This window comes from Lepeophtheirus salmonis, chromosome 7, assembly GCF_016086655.4.
Source record: "Lepeophtheirus salmonis chromosome 7, UVic_Lsal_1.4, whole genome shotgun sequence".
NCBI lineage: Eukaryota > Metazoa > Arthropoda > Copepoda > Siphonostomatoida > Caligidae > Lepeophtheirus > Lepeophtheirus salmonis.
The window spans coordinates 11,088,799-11,109,304 of NC_052137.2; the positions used below are offsets into that span (position 1 = coordinate 11,088,799).

The 20,506-nt window shown below is 29.9% G+C and overlaps 1 protein-coding gene across 2 annotated transcripts in view; it reads left to right on the plus strand.

Annotated features, from left to right (window-relative positions):
* LOC121121611 (tachykinin-like peptides receptor 86C) overlaps positions 1-6,467 on the plus strand; it is a 105,078-nt gene extending 98,611 nt beyond the window's left edge. For both annotated transcript variants that reach the window (XM_071890234.1, XM_040716572.2), the window contains 5 exons: positions 3,730-3,960; positions 4,072-4,143; positions 5,173-5,517; positions 5,576-5,766; positions 6,116-6,467. In XM_071890234.1, the coding sequence (XP_071746335.1) occupies positions 3,730-3,960; positions 4,072-4,143; positions 5,173-5,517; positions 5,576-5,766; positions 6,116-6,354 (1,078 nt within the window). In that variant the 3' untranslated portion in view covers positions 6,355-6,467. The remainder of the gene's footprint in view (positions 1-3,729; positions 3,961-4,071; positions 4,144-5,172; positions 5,518-5,575; positions 5,767-6,115) is intronic.
* Positions 6,468-20,506: the final 14,039 nt, after the last annotated feature.

The window sequence follows — 20,506 nt, forward strand, 5'->3', positions numbered from 1 at the left end:
TTTAACGATTCATTGCGGAATGACAAGAACAATAGTATTATTAGAATTTCCCCATGTTATAAATGTTTATCATATATAAAAATAAATGTAATCTTTTTGTTTAATAAGATTGTTTAATCCATTCTTAAAAAGATGAAATATTTATAGGTCTTGTCAAAGAATTATTATTTTTGCAATTTAAGGTTTATTCTTTAAAATTAATAATATTATCAAATTTGAAGAGCAAGAAAGCATACAAACCGGAAATTACATTAAAATAATTAACATCAAAGATTTAATCAAATTTAATCTGATAGTACACTTTTTTATTAAGTTAAAAGTTATTAATTCTGTTAATAACTTTTTCCCAAAACAAATTGAGAAAACATAGAATAAAAATCTAATGGGAAATAGATATATAAAAAAAGCGTTTTCTCGTTAAAAAAAGAAGTCAATAAGCTCTTTCCAGGTAACTCAATTACCTAAAAAATGGATATATTTCTGTATGGGCAATTTTGAGTTTATTATTAAGAAATAGGTTGATCTCCTCAAGAGCACTTATTATAATGCAGTGTTTGTTTTTTAATCATTTTTTTTAAGTTAAGTAAAGTAATTTTCGGGAATTCTTTCGAATCGTTCTCATGGTTCACTAAAAAAAAATAATTTATTAAAAAATGAAAAAACATTTTTTGTTGGCCTACATAAATTAGCGTTTCTTTAATTTATTAATAATAGCTTATTTAATATTTTGGGTTGTCAAAGGGTTTTCTCAAGTAATTTTTTAAATATTATTTTTTACTTTAAGTTTCATTCATGCCATTAAATTTCATAGTAAATTTGTTGCTGATTTTGACATCCATAAACGTAACAGGTTTTATATCTGAAGGGCAATCATCAAAGTGCGTGCACGGACTATTAGACAAAAATATTTTGCCGAATGTATATCTTGTCAAATCCCCATTTTGGACATTTGCCTGATGAATGAAATTTAATATTGATATATAAGATAGTATATTTTAACTCAATTTAAAATGATAAATATCATATTGTTCATATACTATATAAGGTAAATTATAATTATAATAATTTAAAAAAAAAACAATTTTAAACGAAAAAAAATACCTTTTCTTTGTTAAACCCGTAACATTTCAGCCCATATGTTACTTTATTTCAATAATTAACTATGTAATCAGGTTATCTAGATTATTGACTCATACATAAACTTCCATATAAATTTATTATTAATTTTATATAGAAGTAAGTTTTTTAGATAGTAAATACATAAATAAGCAAGAAGTATTTGATATATTTCTTAAAATATTAGAAAACGGAGAAAAACTGGTAACATTAATAATTTAGTAAACAATTCTACTGTTCGGCAAAGGAACAAAACTAACGACGATATATCAAGTTATAATTTCTACCTTGAAAAGGTTTCTGAATAGCACCAATATTTGAGTTACAAAAATAGAAAAATTTAGTGAATTTTTGATAAACTTGAATTATAGTGTTAAGTATATGTTATTCATATTTAGAAAAATCGAATCAACCATTTTTTACTTATAATCCTGAAATTTAAATCATCTCGTCTATATCGAATAAATATTAATATGGAAATAGTTTAACACTTTGAAGTGATCTATATTTAGAAAATAAAAAAGATAGAACATGTATTCTGAAAACTTATAGTCAATTATTATGAAAACCAACATATTCCTGATATTCAAAATGGAAGTTAGAGAAAGATGTCAGGAATTTATTTTTAAATTAAGTGCATCACTTTGCTTTGCTGGAAGTAAAGAATGTTTTAGTGAAAAAAGCTTTCTTTTTTTAAAAACATATTCGTGTTAATGCGGGGAAAATATCAAATTTCAAAGGGTGCGACAAATATTAATTACGGTATATTAATTCATATATTCTGCTTGTTCATTTAAAATTACTTGTAGGACGACCATAGAGTTGTCAAAAAACATTGTTATTCGCGAGACATTTTAGTAATTGACAATCTGAAAATTATTACTTGAGGATTGAAAACTTTATTTATTAAATATATGTATATTGATAATTCCTCGAGGAAATTAATTTGGCTCAACGTTGATCTGTGGTATCAATAATTATAGTCATACACAGAAATAAAATATTAGATCCTAAATTCAGCCAAACTCTCAGTTTTGAAGTTTTAAAGATAAAAAAAAAATTAGCAGTTTGATGAACTTTTGATTAATGATATATCGTAAAACAAAGCAATACTAGGCAAATAAAATACATCAACGAAAAGTTATTAGTTAGTTAAACAAAACCTATAGTATAAAATTTATTATATTTTGTTATGAAAATGTTAATCATGAACATAGTTTTTGACCTAGAGTTTTATAAGTTTTTGGTATTTGATTTTTTTTTTTTTTTTTGAAATTTAAAAAATCTCAAGGTAGAACAGTTATAATTTATTTTTTTAAACTGTAGAGTGGTAAAGTCATGGAATTAGGAGTAATGCTATAATTTATAAAAATCATAATTTCATTTATATAGCTTTTTTTGTAGATTTATTCTATTTTACTTAGTTTTATAAATCCCACTTTTACTCCTAATTCATGAATTAACAACTCTAAACTCACCAAAAAAAAAAAAAAAAAAAAAAAAAAAAAAGATTACTAAGTGTTCTATCTTTATATTGCCGAAAGCCACATTGCAGAAAAAATATATTAAATATATTTGAGGATAATTCGACTGCAATACTATGCAATTATCTGCTAGACTCTCAATCACAAACACGTCTTGATAAGTGTCATGTCAAATACGAACATATACATAGGAGCTCTATCATATTCGATCCAAAAAATTGATTCATTTTCACTGTCCATTGAATCTAAATCATTGATTAATACGCTCATTCTTTTCTTAAACATTTTTTCTCTTTCTACTTTATTTATTTATTTGGGGCAGTTGTCATGATTTTCGTTACAACGGTTCTAGTAGCGATTCAGAGATTAAGCCAATTGTTGACGATTCCTTATAATGGTATGAATCAATTATTAATTAAACATTTGATCCTTCTAATTTGGTGTTACAAAAATAGAAATAATTACTAAATATATTTATTATTTTTTCGGGAAAGTGCCCTGTTTTGTAAAAGTGTCAATTCGGCGAAGCGGCTTTCAGCAATAATGTTTTCGGCAACTTATCTAAGCATGCCTTCAATTGTTAAAATTTACAAAAAATGAAGGACACCAACCGGAAATATTTTAAGTCAAAAACTGAGATCATGGTTAAATTTTTTTTCATATAAGAAAAATAAAATATGTTTGGTTTAGCTATTGACAAAGACTAAAAGCTTTGCAATCCCCTGTTGCATGAAAAACAAAGACTTCAAGAAAACACAGGCTCTTAAGTTTATTCAAATGAACAACAGTTGTCTTTTGCAAAGAAAAATACCTAATTTGGCAACAAAAATTTGAAGTCAAGTGGGAAGGTGTACTCCCCCCCCCCCTACCTTTAGTCACGGCGGCACTGACTAGTATTTAATTAATGTTGTATTCATCTAATTTATCCCTCTTAATAATTTGAAGTCATTGAAATTCGAACCTCTAGCTTTTTTAATTTGAGGGCTATAAAGTTACAGATACAGATAATTTTTTGCCACCCCATGGGGTCGTTCTTTACGTCTCTCATCTTAAATAAAAATAATAAAACATAATGAATGATGTCTTTATATCCAAGTACCTACTACATAACATGTTTTCTTTTATGTAGGAATTGGATTTTTGGATCTGTTTACTGCAAAATCAACAATTTCATGGCTCATATCTCTGTTCCTGTGAGCGTTTTTACTCTTGTTGCCATTTCAATAGATCGCTACATAGTCATTGTGTATCCTCTGAAACAAAGAATAACAAAAACAGTGGCACGGATTTTGCTTATTCTCATATGGTCCGGGAGTTCACTGCTATCACTCCCATCTCTATTATATTCAAAAACCGTAACGTAAGTAGGGTATTTACATACATGCATTTGAATTATCAAGGCAAACATTCACAAACAAAGAAAAAGTCAAAAATATATTTTCCTTTCAATGCTGTACATTATTTATTCCAGTTCAAGAAATTTAACAGTCTGTTTCCTTCATTGGCCTGATGGATACCCTTCAGTCTCAAGATTGGACTATGTGTAAGTTAATCAATAATTTTTAAAAATATTATATTTATTCCTTATGTTAAGAATATCTCCTTGTTAGCATAGAATACAAAAGAGGCATCCATGAACTTAAATGTACATGTTTAATACAGGCTCCTCCATCTGAAATGCTACACTTTTTGAAAATTACAAAAAATTGTTATATTTCAAAAATATCATCGAATTTGGAAAATGTAATTCATAAATACAATCTATTTACATTCTAATCAATATGGCCGCCTTTTGCCTTAATAACCAGTTCCAGCCAAGTGAGTAACTTTGTACAGCAGTTCTTTACAAAGCTTGGCTCTAGTTTGGCTCAAGCAGTGATGATGGTGGACTTCAGTTGGTCTTCTTTTTTTTTGTGTGTGTATATAGCACTCCCGAAAGCCTCCCCTGGAGGTACCCAAAAATACCAAAGTCAAGGGGGACAGTCAGAGCTGTGAGGAGGCTAAGAATCTTGCTGATTAAGATTTTGCACAGGGGCTATACGCTTTAATCGATCTAAAGGCTTTAAACTATGCCGAGGAGTTATCTTGTATGCTTAAAGGTGTAAATCTTGCTTCATCCATTTATAATCAAGTTTCTTAAGACAATTATTTAAAATCATTTATTTCTATAAACCAAAGTTAATAGAAATAGATAACTAGACCATAATGTAATTGTGCTGGCTAGGATTTTCAATTTGAAGTATCGTACCGACTGCTGGGCAGTAAAGACATATTTTAACAAAACACGCAACCACTCATAGACTATGAAGTCAATATTAAAAAGCCTGGTAGAAGTCAAACACCAGTTGTACACATGTTATGGTATAACCTTGTATTTTTGTTATCCTTGGATTAAACCTCAAAATATAACAAATACGACAAAAGCCCACCATTTAAAAAAGTGTTACATTTTAGATGGAGGGGCTTGTATTCATATAACTTACTTTTAATTCATATAAAACAAATATTGGCGTTTTATTGTTAGGATTTAATTTATTAATCAAAATTTAATAACTAATGATTATATTCACAGATATAACATTATGTATTTCATCCTCACATATATACTTCCCATACTACTCATGGTCATTTGCTATGGTCATATTAGTGTTATTCTATGGGGATCCAAGGGATCCAAAGAAAATTCTGCTCAAGAGAGGAAACTCAGCTCAAAAAGAAAAGTTGTCAAAATGTTCATTGTCTTAGTGATCATATTTGCTGTTTGCTGGTTCCCTTACCACGTGTACTTCATCTATATTTACCACGACAAGGACCTAACAAAGAAGCCATTCATACAACATGTGTATCTGGGCTTTTATTGGTTAGCCATGGCCAACTCCATGTTTAACCCTTTCATTTACTATTGGATGAATGCAAGGTATAGGCCCTTCTTTTTCGAAGAAATGTGTTAATATATATCTAATTCATTTTCATAGATTTCGAGGTTACTTCAAATCCCTTCTTGTGTCACTTAAAATCATCATATGTAAGCCAAAAGGCCTGTGGAGAAAAACAGAGTCAAAATCCTCTCTTAATATAGGAACTTTTCCATCAGATCCAGGCCTTTTTAAAGTCAATCGACTCAAGTTAAGACCTGATAATGTCCAAAAATCTGCTTCTAGTGGAGGTAAAATTTTATCTATTGATAGGACGATTAAAAAAATGTCAATTACTTTTCTTTAATATTTTAAATAATAGTTAAAAAATACAATTTTGCTATCGATGGAATATATCAAAGGAATATATAATATTTATTTTTTTTTTGTTTGGGGGGGTATTTTTTTTATAACTTAAAAAAGTAATAAATAGTTAAATATAAGTCATAAACAAACAATCGTAATCGCAAATTAAACATAATTTTCCCAATGCCGATCCAAATTCCAGAAAAAACAAATGATTCTCTGATTCCGATTAGTCGTCCCATCACTAATTATATAATTTTTTCTTTTTAATAAACCAACTATTTTTCAAATTAGGTATGAATCCAAAGCCAAATAATTCATCTGATAAAAACAGAAGCAATTTAGGATCGTATGGATGCTCCTCTCAACATCTAGAACATCGTTCAATACCCAGTTCCGATCTCGAAAACCATAAAAGATGTTCTCATGACTCGGAGTCCATGGGAAAACCCTCACAAATATTACGAATTTCGGTTCCTTTTCGAAATAACCCACATATAGCTGAACTAACTATTGGGAATACATCCATGTAAAATAGTTAGCTATATGTGTTATAGGCTGGAACGGAGCATTTTATACTTGCAATTTTGATACAAATTCAATGTATGTAATATGTTTAAGAATATATATGTATGGAAAAAATTGACTGAAGGTGCAATGTGTATTTTTTTTTATTCACATATTGATGAGCCCGTTATAATTTACAAATTGGTGAGATTTCATATCAAAAGAAAATACTTTTTGTCTTATATATACTCCACTTTTGCCATATATTAACACCTCCAATCCAGGAATACCCCATACATGGATCCCTCTTTTTTTAGCTTCCATATATTTGACCAACTAAAGACTATTTTTTCTATAAGTTGAATAGTTTTGAAATGAAAAATAAAATTGAATTTTTATTCAATGTGTAATGAATGTCTTAAGGAATTAAAATAGCTTTATTTTTTAACTGCATTAGTGCCCGGTATTGCTCAGAGTTATTACAGGGTTGGGGAACAAAAAGTGTACTTATAATAAATGTTAGGGTTTAGGGATTATTATTTGACATTCTGGTTCAGGCATCGTTTGTGCATAAACAAATTATAATGAATATATTGTCATCTTATCATCATGAGTGAGTTAAAAGCCAAAAAGCAGGGCATCTCCTCGATACGAAAGTTGAGGTAGAGAGGATTATGGACAATGTGAAGTTTTCCAGGAGCCTGGTTTTCAAGATGGTCAAGATGAAGATTGATGGAGAAGACCTCTCCTGGAAAGTAGGAAGTGGAGGGCACAATTTCAAGAGGGATCTGGTCAATATAGTTCTTTGACGCCCGAATATGGCTCTGAATAGTGGATATATTCCAAAAAACCTGGAAGGTTTTAAGGTCACTTTCATGATTTAGGACTTGCAATAATAATAAACGTGATTTATATAAATAATTTTGCAATATAGGTCTATTATTATTGTACTTCTTATATGGTGAAATAAAAATGGAAGAACAAATAGTTTTATCCGGTTCCCTAGATGTAGGAGATAATAAAGACCATTTGAAATAATTAGAATACTATTTTTTTGCTTACTGTATACATATATAAGTTTACAAAGTATTGGTGGAAACGGTAGTATTGAGCCGTTCTCGATGCTTCAAAAAAGGTAGATTCTTGCCAAATTCAATACATCTAAACACTCCTAGATAATACTAAGCCCTTCTTGTATAGCTCTATAATACATATAAATATACTAACATTTTTTATACATATATGATGAACACGCTCTATGCTACTCCGTCGGTCAATACGTCCCAAGGCTGACATATAGATGGAACGACTAATACAAAATGTATATTATTTCTGGAAAGATTCATCCTTCATACGTCATTTGTTAAAATTTCAAAATAATTTGATCATTATTTACAAATTACAGTGCCCTAAGTGACGCTACTTTTTTTTATTTCGAAAAATATGGAAAAACCTGAACTTCGTGTTTTGATAAAGCATTGCTTTTTTATTGGAAAAAATACCGTTGGGGCAAAAACTTGGCTTGATATGTGTTATCCGGGCTCTGCTCCATCGAAACCAACAGTGGAACGTTGGTTCGCTGACTTCAAGCGTGGCCGAACAAGCACCAGTGGTGCTGAACGCTCTTGACGTCCAAATGAGAAGATTATACTGAAAAACATCAAAAAGGCCACAAAATGATTTTGGCAAACCCTAAAATAAAGTTACATGATGTAGCTGACATCTTAAAGATATCAAAAGGCAGTGTGTTCACCATTTTGCATGAATATTTGTCCAAGAGAAAGTTGATTCCGAAATGGGTACCGCGTTTAATCACAGTTGACCAAAAGCAACAACGTGTCGATGATTCCGAGAGCTGTTTGGAGCTGTTTAACCGGAATAAAAAGGATTTTTTTATGCGTTATGTGACAATGGATGTAACTTGGATCCACCACTATTCACCAGAGTCAAACCAATCTTCAACTGAGTGGACAGATACTGGAGAAAGAAGTCCAAAGCAGCAAAAACGCATACGTCAGCTGGTAATGTTTTGGCCTCCATATTTTGGGTTGTACAAGGTATTTTGTTCATCAAATACCTTCCAGAAAGGAAGAACCATTAAAAGCGAATATTATATGTCATTATTGGTGCGTTTGAAGGAAGAAATCTCGGAAAAACGACCCCATCAAGAAGAAAAAAGTGCTGTTTCATCAAGACAATGCACCGTGTCACAAGTATCTAAAAACAATGGCAAAAATACACGAATTGGGCTTCGAATTGTTGGTGTACCCGCACTATCTTAAAAATTTAATTCTAATTTTGACAAATAAACTTCGTTTTATTTGTCAACCTCAGACCTTATTGACCATACAAAACACCTGCAAGATTTCATTAATATGATGTTTTTTTAGATCAATTGTTCATTGTATGGAAATTTATATATACAGAAATAAAGACATACATAAACAAACTTTACTTTATTATTACAGATGACATTTTCAAATACATTTTAGTACACCGTACTAAAACACAGTAAAACGCAGCATAACACAAAAATGACCAATAAAACCTGAAAAAACTTTAAAAAAACACGTTTTTGAGTATTAATTACAATTCAGATGAATACTACGACGTGAAAGGCCCCTATATATATAAATAAAAGTTAATATTAATTAAAATAAACAATAGAGCATTTAAAATAATGATGATTTATTACGTTATCTTTATTAAAATTTGAAGAAAAAAATTATGTAATCATTAATAAACTTCAAGTAAAATGAAGGATCTTACTTAACAGAAAATAATTTTTTTTTAAATTGCATTAAAGGATAAAGTGTATATTACAAGTTGAAAAATTGCCGTGAATATAGGTCAATTTTGATTGATTTTTACAGTTTATCGTTTATTTCCTTGTGGAATCGATATCAATAAAGCAAAGTTTATATGTTAGTTTTCGTCTAATAACACCAGACATTACTTGCAACTAACGCTACTATATAATAAATAAACAATGTAAGGTGTTTGAAAAAGGTTCCACAATCAAATATAATTGAGTCGATTATATGACTAATTGTAATAAGTAATTATTACGTTAGAGGCAAGGAGACTCACTCAAATTTAAATATCTTTAATCCCTACGTATGAGATTAGTTTTTATTACCAAAGGACGATTAATCAAACGGCAAAAAATTTAATATTTGAAATTTTTAATGAAATTTTTCAAATTTTTATTCCAAAAAATTAAAATTTCTCTTAACAAACTGAAGTATTTTTTGATTTTTTCTCCAAAAAATTTAATTCATGGATTTTTGAATTTTTTGAGAATAACCATTTTTTTTAATGTTCCTTTAATTGGTTAGTTGGATTTGCACTGATTAAGTATAAGTTAACATTATATTATTACAATTACTCCATCTAACCCTAGGAATCTTATTGTTGAAATCCGTATACATAAAGTATATATCTTTCTCTGCGAATCACCGGGCCCGAACGTACACACATCAAAATTAAGAGAATCACTCCTGAGCGTGCTGCACAAGAGCCATGGCGATTTGGTTTTTTCGAAATAAAAAAAAATTAAGTTTATTTGAATAGTTGTACATTTTGAAAAAAAAAAAAAAATTTAATTGTACATTTTTCAAATAATTTAATATTTGAAACATAATTTTCAAATTTTTTTCCCACATAAATTCCAAATATTAAATTCTGTTAGCAAGATTGTATTTTTTGAATATTATTTAAAATATTAGAGAATTAGAATCGCCATCGGTAATTTTTACTAAAATCACATTGGAATTGTTTTTTTTTTTTTTTTTTTTTTAATAGTCCCATCAATATTATTACTGATTTAGTCAACTAATTGACTTATTTATACTTAATTTCGGAACTTTCTTCACGCAATCTTATACTGCTTTTTTATTAAATATTCCATAAGAAAATTCAAAGTTAAATTGAATCATTCAATCAAAATCTATCTTTTCTAAGGCAATTTTAAGGTAATATAGGATTTATTATTTAATTTTAGCTCTGATAAAAAGCAATTGAAAAGAAATATGGAGAAAAAGAATATTTTTCAAATAAGATGCCATATTATACTTGATTATTGAATAATAATACACATTCATCAACATTACCTAATACTTCATGTAGTAGTCATATGCTACAATGTTATATCAATTCATTTTAACTTTTATGTTCATGTATGTATGTATATAGTTCTTTCACGTCAATATATGACTCTAAATCGTAATTATACGCTAAAGGGCGATTTAAAAAAAAAAAGGCTCTTGAGAATTTACTATGAAATTATAATTACGTCAAATATTTAACTAATTTTAAGAAGTAATTAATATTTTATATTTTTCCTCGTTCATTCTGTATTATTTGAGTATATTTCAAATATTAATCACCCAAATTCTTAAATATGTGACCATCTCTGACCTATAACCATTTATTTATCATAAATCTATGAACAATTTCTCTAAAAAAAAGGTAACTTAAAAAACAAACATAAAAAGGACCCCACACTTTAGTTTCTAAAAAAATGGGGAGTCGAAATTATATTCTTAAAAAAAGATTAGACTTTTTTTTCATAAACAAAAAAGGAAATTCAAATTTATAACACGAAATAAAACTATCCCACTCAGGATAAAACCTATAACGATATGCGTTTCTATCAAATCAACTTCCCTATAATACAAAGTAAATAGTAAAAGTAAGGTGCAGTAAAAAAATCAATTATTTTTCCAATAGAAAGCTTTAGTAATATGTATCTCCAATTATATAATTGCGATCGGCTTACACTAGATGGTTTTATAAAGATAAAATTTTGTACTAACAAAACTTTTTTGACAATTTTGTGATTGTTTGACTCAATATTGTTTGAACACACGTCAAAGATGGACACAAGCAAAGAGAACATACGTCATGTTCCTACAGCTTTTCTACATACAAGGAAAAAAGGCCAGTCAGGATACTGAAAATGTGAAAAGTGTTTATGGTCCTAATACTTTAACAGGCAATTAAGCGCAAATTTGTTTTCCTTGTACCCGTTCCCATAATTTTAAAATAAAAGATGAACAACGTTCGGGTCGGACAATTGTCAAAAATATGGATAAATAATGGAGATAATTATTAATAGAAAATATACTTTACCCATTTTTCTGTATAAATAAATATATTTAATATTCTTTAGCTATAAAAAATTAAACTCAATCCATACTCAGATAAAGTATCGTGACAATAGTTTAAATCTTTCAAATCTAAGCTACCATGGCTTTTAATAATACACTTTTAACATCTTGCTAAAAAAATTGTTTATAAATCGAAAATTATCTGGTTGGAAGCAATTTTTATAAAAAAAATGTGAGGAATGTTTTTTTTTTTTTTTTTTGCATATGAAATGAAATATACTCACCATTTTTTATTGGAATATATACTAGGTGGGTTTTTTTTCAACTTTTTTCTAATTTCGATTACGGCTACTTTGGAAAAGTTGTGATATGATAGGAAAATCACTTATGCAAAATTTTACTGCCCTACAATTTCATCTTTAGGTAGGACATCTATTTCTGAGTTTGAATGGAGACAAAGGTTATTTACTATTCCAATTAAAATTAAAATACAGCATTAATCCTCATTTTACATTTTTTTTCCCCCTATAAATAATAGTCTTTATTTGATTCAATAATTACTTAAAGGTGACTATTACTCGTACTTATAAACATAGATTCAAACATTAGAGTTGTGTACATACCAATATATAATAAATATAATAGGTTACAATTTTATATAACAATCTATCACTAGTATCAAATTTTTAAACCTGGTATCAGATTCGGGGTCAAGATCACAAATACAACATTTCCTTCGTATTTGAAATAAAACAATCTTAAAAAGAAAAAGAAAAAAGGGAGACGAGAAAAAAAAAAAAAAAAAAAAACCTCACCTAAAATATATAATAATAAAAATAAAAAATAGCATCTGACAAACTAGTAAATAAATATCTAATTAAAAATATGATCACAACACGCATGATAAAGAGCAAAATTCATTAAGAGCAGCGTAGGCTATATTTTTGGGAAGTTAAATGTTTTCATAATTGGAACTTGCAATCATGTTTTGCAATGGATTTGGATCCAATTCTGAACGAAAGAACCATGTCGTTAAAGCGATAAATTTCTTCTTCTTGGGTGGGCCTTCTCCCTATGTAGTGAGTGAGTCGTTCAGCCATTATAAACCATATCATATTCCTTGTAGATATTCAGTCACGAAAAACATCGACGAGCGTTTTATTTTTGTTGCAGTCTTTACAAGGCGTGTCTCTCTCTATATCATACACTCCAAAGGCGACCCGGTATCTCAGGCAGGACTGTTTAGGAGTGAGATATGGATCGAATAATGACCTCACATATTGTTTCTGGATCATTCTATCCTTTATTTTGCATTTTAAAGTGTTTCAGAGATTGTTTGGAGGCTGTCTTTTTCTCACTCCCTCCTTAGTTGCTTATTATTAATATTTATTTAGTGCTACTCTTAGATGAAGTTTTTTTAAGGTTAGCTTGAAGACCCTTAGGAGGCAATCGCGTAGCATATATCCTTGGTAATTACATCATTTATAATGTTAAGATCCAGCTCCTCTCTAATCTTATTAGGAAGAGATATTTTTACCTCTGGGTTTCCAACTAGGGGGCTATTCGCCCCACTCACCTCAAATAAACCTTGAGGATGTTGTTGGATGGTTTTAATTCCTTCCATGGAGATGATGTCGGTGTATTCGTAATGGTCCCTCTGCACACTTTCATGTAGAGTATTTTCCAAGGATAATCAACAAGATGCGCTCTCTTGTAACAAAATTGTGCCATCTAAAGATGACCTTTCATAACAATGAAATTTGGTATAGCTTATTTTCTTACCATATCACAACTTTTCTGCACTAGTCTTTATCGAAATTCGACAAAATTACACATTTCAATCGTATATATTCTGTACCTAGATATTATTAGTATGAGCCTTCCCGTTCCACAGACGCATGGGGGGGATGATGATGATGAAGGTGTGATGTTATGTTATGTGATGTTTGTTTCCAAATGTATCTATGTTTGCACCCCCATTCAATATAAAAAGATGATTCTGTCTTCAGAAATCAAGAAGTGGAAAGTCATACTTTTAGAAAGCTTTTTGATATGAAGAATCTTAAAAAAGAAACATGTTATCGAATGAAATAATCACTTATGCATTATTTAAAGAACTTCCTTAAAAACAACATTTTTTGTATGTAATTCATGTTCATTTTCCTCTGTTCCTCCAACTGAAAGCAGTTTCAAATTCTTTGGTGATGCTACTCGTGACATTACAATGTAAAGCTGACCATGAGTAAAAATTGGTCGTGGAAAACAAATTCCAACATGTTTTAAACTTTGCCTTCTGATTTTTTTTTTTTTTATGTTCCTTTAATCGTTTAGATTGAGTTGCACTGATTAAGTATAAGTAAACATTCTAGTATTACAATTACTCCATCTAACCTAGAAATCTTTCGGTGAAATCCATATACATAAAGTATATTTCTTTTTCTTGGAATCACCGTGGAGCGAACGTATACACATCAAGTTCAATAGATTGGGATTTGTGTATTGCTATTGCAAAGGCTGGAATCACAGTAAACTGTACTCTTTGGAGCTCAAGGGGATTTTTTTTAATCAGATGGAATAAAAGGAATTCGTGGTATGAAGACCATTGGAATTACAAGTGGTGACAATGCAAAACATTTTATTATTTTATAATCCAATACTCTTGATTGAAATCTTCTTATGATTAATCTTGTACCATTGCACAAATTATTAATTTAATCAATATTTCGTATCAGCAACACAATCATCCCAATTGTAAGACGGAGTAACTGCGGAGGTATATCTGAAATATTATTGTTTTTAAATATTCAACTGCTATTCACTGTTCATGTTGTTCGTTGATGACTGCCTCTACTCAAATACACCTTTTCTTTGCCATAGAACTTTTCAGTAATTTGATCATTGATAGTAACCACATTTTCAGTCTTAGTTGCTAGTATTGTTCTTTGAACCAAATATTCGGGCTCACCAACATGTTCATTTATTTCACCATACCAAAATTGATAATACCTGAAATATCGTCTGTCTCACAGCTCAAATTGAATGGTACTTGAATTATTTCGTCATCATCCCCCTTTCCTTCTCCACTTCGTAAAAGGTATTTTCCAAAGTTGCTGTATTCTTCCACTACATACATTGTAGATAATCTCATATTCTTCTCCTGATGTCTTGTCACAAATTTTTGACCAAAGTGAAGATCGCTTAATACATACACCAACTACATATTATTTGTATGGTGCTGTTTTTGAGTGATTGGTTTGTCTTGGATTGACACTATAGGCATATGAGAGTACCCCGTATACACCCTCATTACTACATGCAAAATGCCTTCGAGATTTCCTGAATGTGACTAGTAGTCATATTAATATAGTTATTGACTTCATTGTTATTTCTTGAATCGAAAATGTTGTGATATGACGACGATCCCATCCTCGTCGACAGATCTTGTGGCGTGACGAGACGGAGTTAAACAAAATTTTGGAAACCAAATCAAACAGAGATAGTGAGAGAAGGCAAGGCGTGGAGGATACTTCAATACATGTGTAACTACATATATATTTACATAGACATACTAACTGACAGTAACTCGACTGCCCAGATATTTATAGGTGACAACATTACACAGTTTATTTAATATAATCAGCATATATATATATAATTTGCGGACGCCCCTGATAATTCATAAATAGAGCGGCTTAAAATACAAAGGAGATTGAGAAGGAGAAACACTACTTAATCGTAAGACACAACAAACACCCCCTCAATCACCAAGCCAAGCCAAAATCGTGATTAAAACCATAATAAAATATAAGCAAGAATATACAAAAAGAATATTTCAATCCCGAGCATTGGCTCTTTGATACGTGGGGAGCCACATCTCCTGCTACCTAATCTTATCATTCATACATGGATTCCAACACACACCATGGCAATCCGGACCACCTGCTCGCTGGGACGTGAGGAACAACGACTCACACTCTCGGAATATTTTCATCCATAAGCGAATCGGGAGCATGCACATATTAAAGATTTATTTCTGTCCCAAAATACACGTAGGAAAGGAGCTCGCATACACGGGGGGATCCAAGACTAGACGACAGTCCTATAGTAGGGCACTAATGTCATCTACAGCTTCATCCTTCACAAGGCTCGGATGGAGCGCAACTATCTCCGCTCCATCGAAACACTTCTCCCGGTCGGTGCAGCTGGACGAGCTCCGTCTATAAAAATGGCACTGACGATCACATACCAGAAAGGCCAAACAAATTTGATCCAATGTACGTCCCTAGACGTTGTAACATAACAAAGTAGAGGGAAACAGGATAATTGGAAACCAAATCAAACCGAAAGAGAGAGAAGAAATTGCATGGTAGAGATTTCAATACATGTGTAACTATTTATTTACATAGACATACTACCTGACAGTAACTCCCCTCACAGGATATTTATAGGTAACAATATTACACAATACACTCTATTTATGTAATACATATATAAAACGGTTTAAACATAAAGGGAATTTACAGGAAGGACACAACTTAGTCGTAAAGCACAAAAAAAAGTAAGAAATTAAATATAATATACATCAGAAAGCACTATTTACAATGCACCCCATATACGCGCTTGATGCTACAAACAAACTCCTTCTAAAATTTTGATAAAATGACTTTGTCACGACAGACAAAGAGATAATGTTTACTTTTATTAATATAGATATTGGTCATTCCTTAAAAATTTTTTACCAATAAACATGTTTTACTAAGATTTACTCTGTGACACTATTTACAGTAGATCAGCTCAGAAATAAAATGTGTTTTTGACATGCCCAAAATAAACAAAAATCTCCCCACTATTTATTCATATAGTATTTCTTGTATAGTTAATCTATTTTACTTTAAAAGGGTATGTTTGATGAAACATACATTTTTATAAATCAAACCTTTACTTCTAATTCCCTCGCTTTTCCCCACTACAGTTTTTTAAACATCAAGAATGAATGTTATACAATATATTACTCTTATACACTGTATTGTTTTATTTAAAATTAGGATATAAACTAATATCTTTAACATTGTAGGTATCTATGTCTTTCCATTGATAAAGAGCCTTAAAAAGTTTTATTTTTTTAATTTAAATATATGTAAGTGTGCGTACATAGATGGGGTGTTCAATTGTACCACTTACATTTCTATAGAAATACCTAAATTTATTTTAAACTATAATTATATCAAACGTAGCATTGAAATTTTACGTGATACAACATGACGAGTTTGAAACATGATATTTTTAGTCGAATTTAGTACATTTGAAAAGTTATAGAAATGTGAAACTTTGTAGCCTATCCCATCAAATTATTCTCTTCTAATAAAGAAAATATATAAGAAATTGAACGTTATAAGTTTATTTATATATATATTGTGTACAAATTACAAACTAATAATGAAATGAATCATCATAAATGAAGGATTTACAGCAGCTTTTATATAACTGTGTATTATTATCACATTGTATAACGACCTTTAAATAATACTAGGACAATACCCATTGAATGCAGTAATGAGTTAAGTTAAATTTAAATCAAAGGCATAAAAAGAAATATGAAATGAAGGGTTGGCTATTTTTGTCACATCTTTACGGAGAATCATTATTAGTAATCAACATCAGATGTATTTTTTAGCTTACCCATTTTTGTTTGGAATTGGTAATCTGAAGAATGAATTTTCTTTTGTTCTGCTTTTGTCATTATGATTTAATTCCTGAGTAGTGAACTTCCTTTTCTACTACATTCAATTATATTCGAAACCTGTTTTTTTTTATTTATTCCTGTGTGCTTATAAAAGTTATCCGTAACCTGTTGCGGAGTTACAATTATAAGTCCTTGTTGGACTCCGAGTAGAATTCAGGATCGACATACGAGTAATTCTTACCACTGTCTTTCTTTTTTACTTCTCCCTCTCCCCTTTCGTCACAGTTGAAACACCAGGACATGCTCTCCCCCACAACAATCTTCAAATTTCCCTGGTTACCATGTTGATTTTGGGTTGTTGTTTTTTAACATGCCCAAACTTACAATTACTATTTTTATCACTTATCCTAATCCTATGGTACAATAATTTCCTTGTTCTGCATTAAATTAATTAATGTTCTTTTGGTTGTTGCGCAGGCCTTAACTGGTTAGAAAAATGTTTTTTGTCATTAATTATTAATACAAATTAAAGACTAACTATAAGCTTATAAATTCACAAATCATAGTCCTACATTGAAAATTTAAGCACTCGAAAATCTATCAATTAAAGTTCGATTGGAATGAAAAAGTGTGACGGATGGATCTACTATACGGGGTTACGTTACAAATACAATCTTTTACAGTGTATTTTTCTATCATTTGTTGATTTTTCTCTGTTTCTTTTCCCCCTTATCACTATCAGGGTTTTGTATTATCATTTGTTGAATTATAATTAGCTCTTGTTAAGCTAATACCAATTCCCAACAATAATAATTATCAAATAATCATTCCATAGTTGAATTATGAATTAGCCAACTACCCAATGATTTTGTGTCTATTTTTTTGTTTTCTTGAGGAAATATTGCAAGTTACAATAAAGGAAGCTACGTGACTAAGATTATATTCTACATAATATGTTAAACATAGAGAATATATTGATATCTTTTCTTATTATTATTGAACAGTAAACCCTTGATCAATCAGTAGACCTTTAAAGATAATTCGATTAGTGCGTGAACTCAAATTATATAATACATATTGTTATAATAAACTGTCAGAGGTGTTTGCTAAAAATAGATTACGGAAATATCAAGGAAGAATAATAATTTTATAATGAGTAATAAAAACAAAAAATAGGGAAAATCAGTTATTTGTACATTTTTTTATTAAGAAGACTATGTTTTTTCTTTATTTATTTTGTAATCTGCATTATAGGTTTAACTTTATTACGTAGGAAAATATTATTAATCGCATAATTAGAAAATAGCCACATAAATCATATAATATATGAGTTAGAGCTTTCCATTTTCTTTAATATTTTACGAGGAGGTAACCATATAGCTATCCTTGTGATATTACTCGGTATTACATGGAGTAATTAGGGGTCGCCTAAAAGACAATTTATGTTTTAATAGTATATAAGATATCTCCTCAAGAAATCCCAAGTGTTACTCTCCGCTTTTTATTAACCCACTCACACATAATAATAGTAGTTGGAAAACATTAATTTAATATGATGGGGTAATTGATGAGTACTTTAGTCTTTAGACCTCTCACTATAAAAAACAAACAAACGCTATATCCAAAATGCCTGCGAAGGTTAATTGATTTTACATACCTGCAATTATATTTTATTCAAATCTTAACATGTAATGTAAATATATATGAACTATATTTAAAGATGAGATCTGTGTAAAGAAAAATAAATAAATTTAGGGATTAGAAAAGGAAAAAAGGTGATTGTATGTACTCTTTCTTCTTTTTTGTTTATTATATAATAGGTAGAGTTGAGTGGTTTTTAAGGAAAAAAAGAGCGCGTGGAGAAGGCGGAAGCGAGACATATGGTACACTTGAATTAAGATCCTTTTTAATACCAGGTTCCTGTTGTATGATTTTGGAGTGAGAAAATGAATTTAAAATAGCATTAATGCAGGGAAAATATTATGATTATATTTAAATTCAAATATATTAATTTTATTAGTCTTTTTTAAATCAATTTACACCAAAGAAAGACAATAATGCATACTTCAGAGGGAGATATTCACACAACCAGGACATATTAAATAATGAGCAAAAAAGAAGAAAGAGCAAGCACAATTAGTGCAGGGAAATTATTATCATATTTAATGATAATAATTTCCCTGCACTAATGCTATTCTAAATTTAGAAGGCTCTCCTCTTTATAGCAGTAATTCATTCCCTCCCCCCCCCCCTCCCCATCCTAAAATAATAACAAACAGCTGATATTAACAAAGGTCCTTATATAGAATACCATATATCTCTATCTTGCCTTCTCCTTGTGCTCTTACAAAATCCCATTTCTAATTATGATATACATCAGAGAGCATTAAAAAACAGAAACAGTGCTTGTATACTGCAATATATCATTAATACGACTACATTTTTATTTTCTTAAATCAAAAATATGTATATGATAAACATCAGGGAGCAGTATATTCAGTAAACCATCTATATGCATACACCTGGCATGATTGATGAATTTTGTCACTGAGGTTAGTGAGCTCCAGTTTGATGAAATTTATGCCTAGTTGTTGACTGTTATGGTTCAATGTAAAAAAATACTTTCTTTGTTTATCCTTCTTCGCCGGAGAATGTTCATGAAGTCTTTTTTTTTTTTTTGTACAACTATATTTCAACATAATTAAAACATCTATTCATAACAAACTTCAATCATATTAAACACACGCGTTAACAAAGAGGGAGACAAGAAGGGTTCTCGTACTTCTTAATTTATATAAAATTTACTGTATTTTGCTTACAATAAAATTTATTTTTTCCGACCCATGACCAATAAAAAATAAAACAGAAATCTTTTGGACTTAAAATCAAGTTGAATTTTGAAAAAAATTCCCGGTTTAAGTGGTGCCATATGTTATTAATTTTTTTACATTCAAATAAAAAATGGATAGACGTCTCTATATTGTTCACACAGAAGAAGCAAATCCCTTCTTTGATAGACCTTGGTTGAGTACTGCCAAATTATTCTATATTTTAACCAATATCAGGAAAAATCAAACCCTACATTCTGGAGGGGCCTCAACACATCTATTAGATTGGATTGTAATAGTGTCTTTTGATCTTTCTCTCAATCAACCGTAAGAAGTGTTTCTTATCGTTTTCTGTTTTGTTCTTTGTTCGTTTCACGTAATTAAAAAAAAAAACTATCTCTCGGGCCAAATGTCCTCTTATTAGAATATATGCTTTTTCAAAATTTCCCCTTTTCCAATTATTTACTTAACGTAAAAAAAAATTCTTATTAAAAACTTTTCCCCTAAAGTCTCCTTCTAATTGATGAATTCGTCATGTATTCTAGTCTTCGATTCC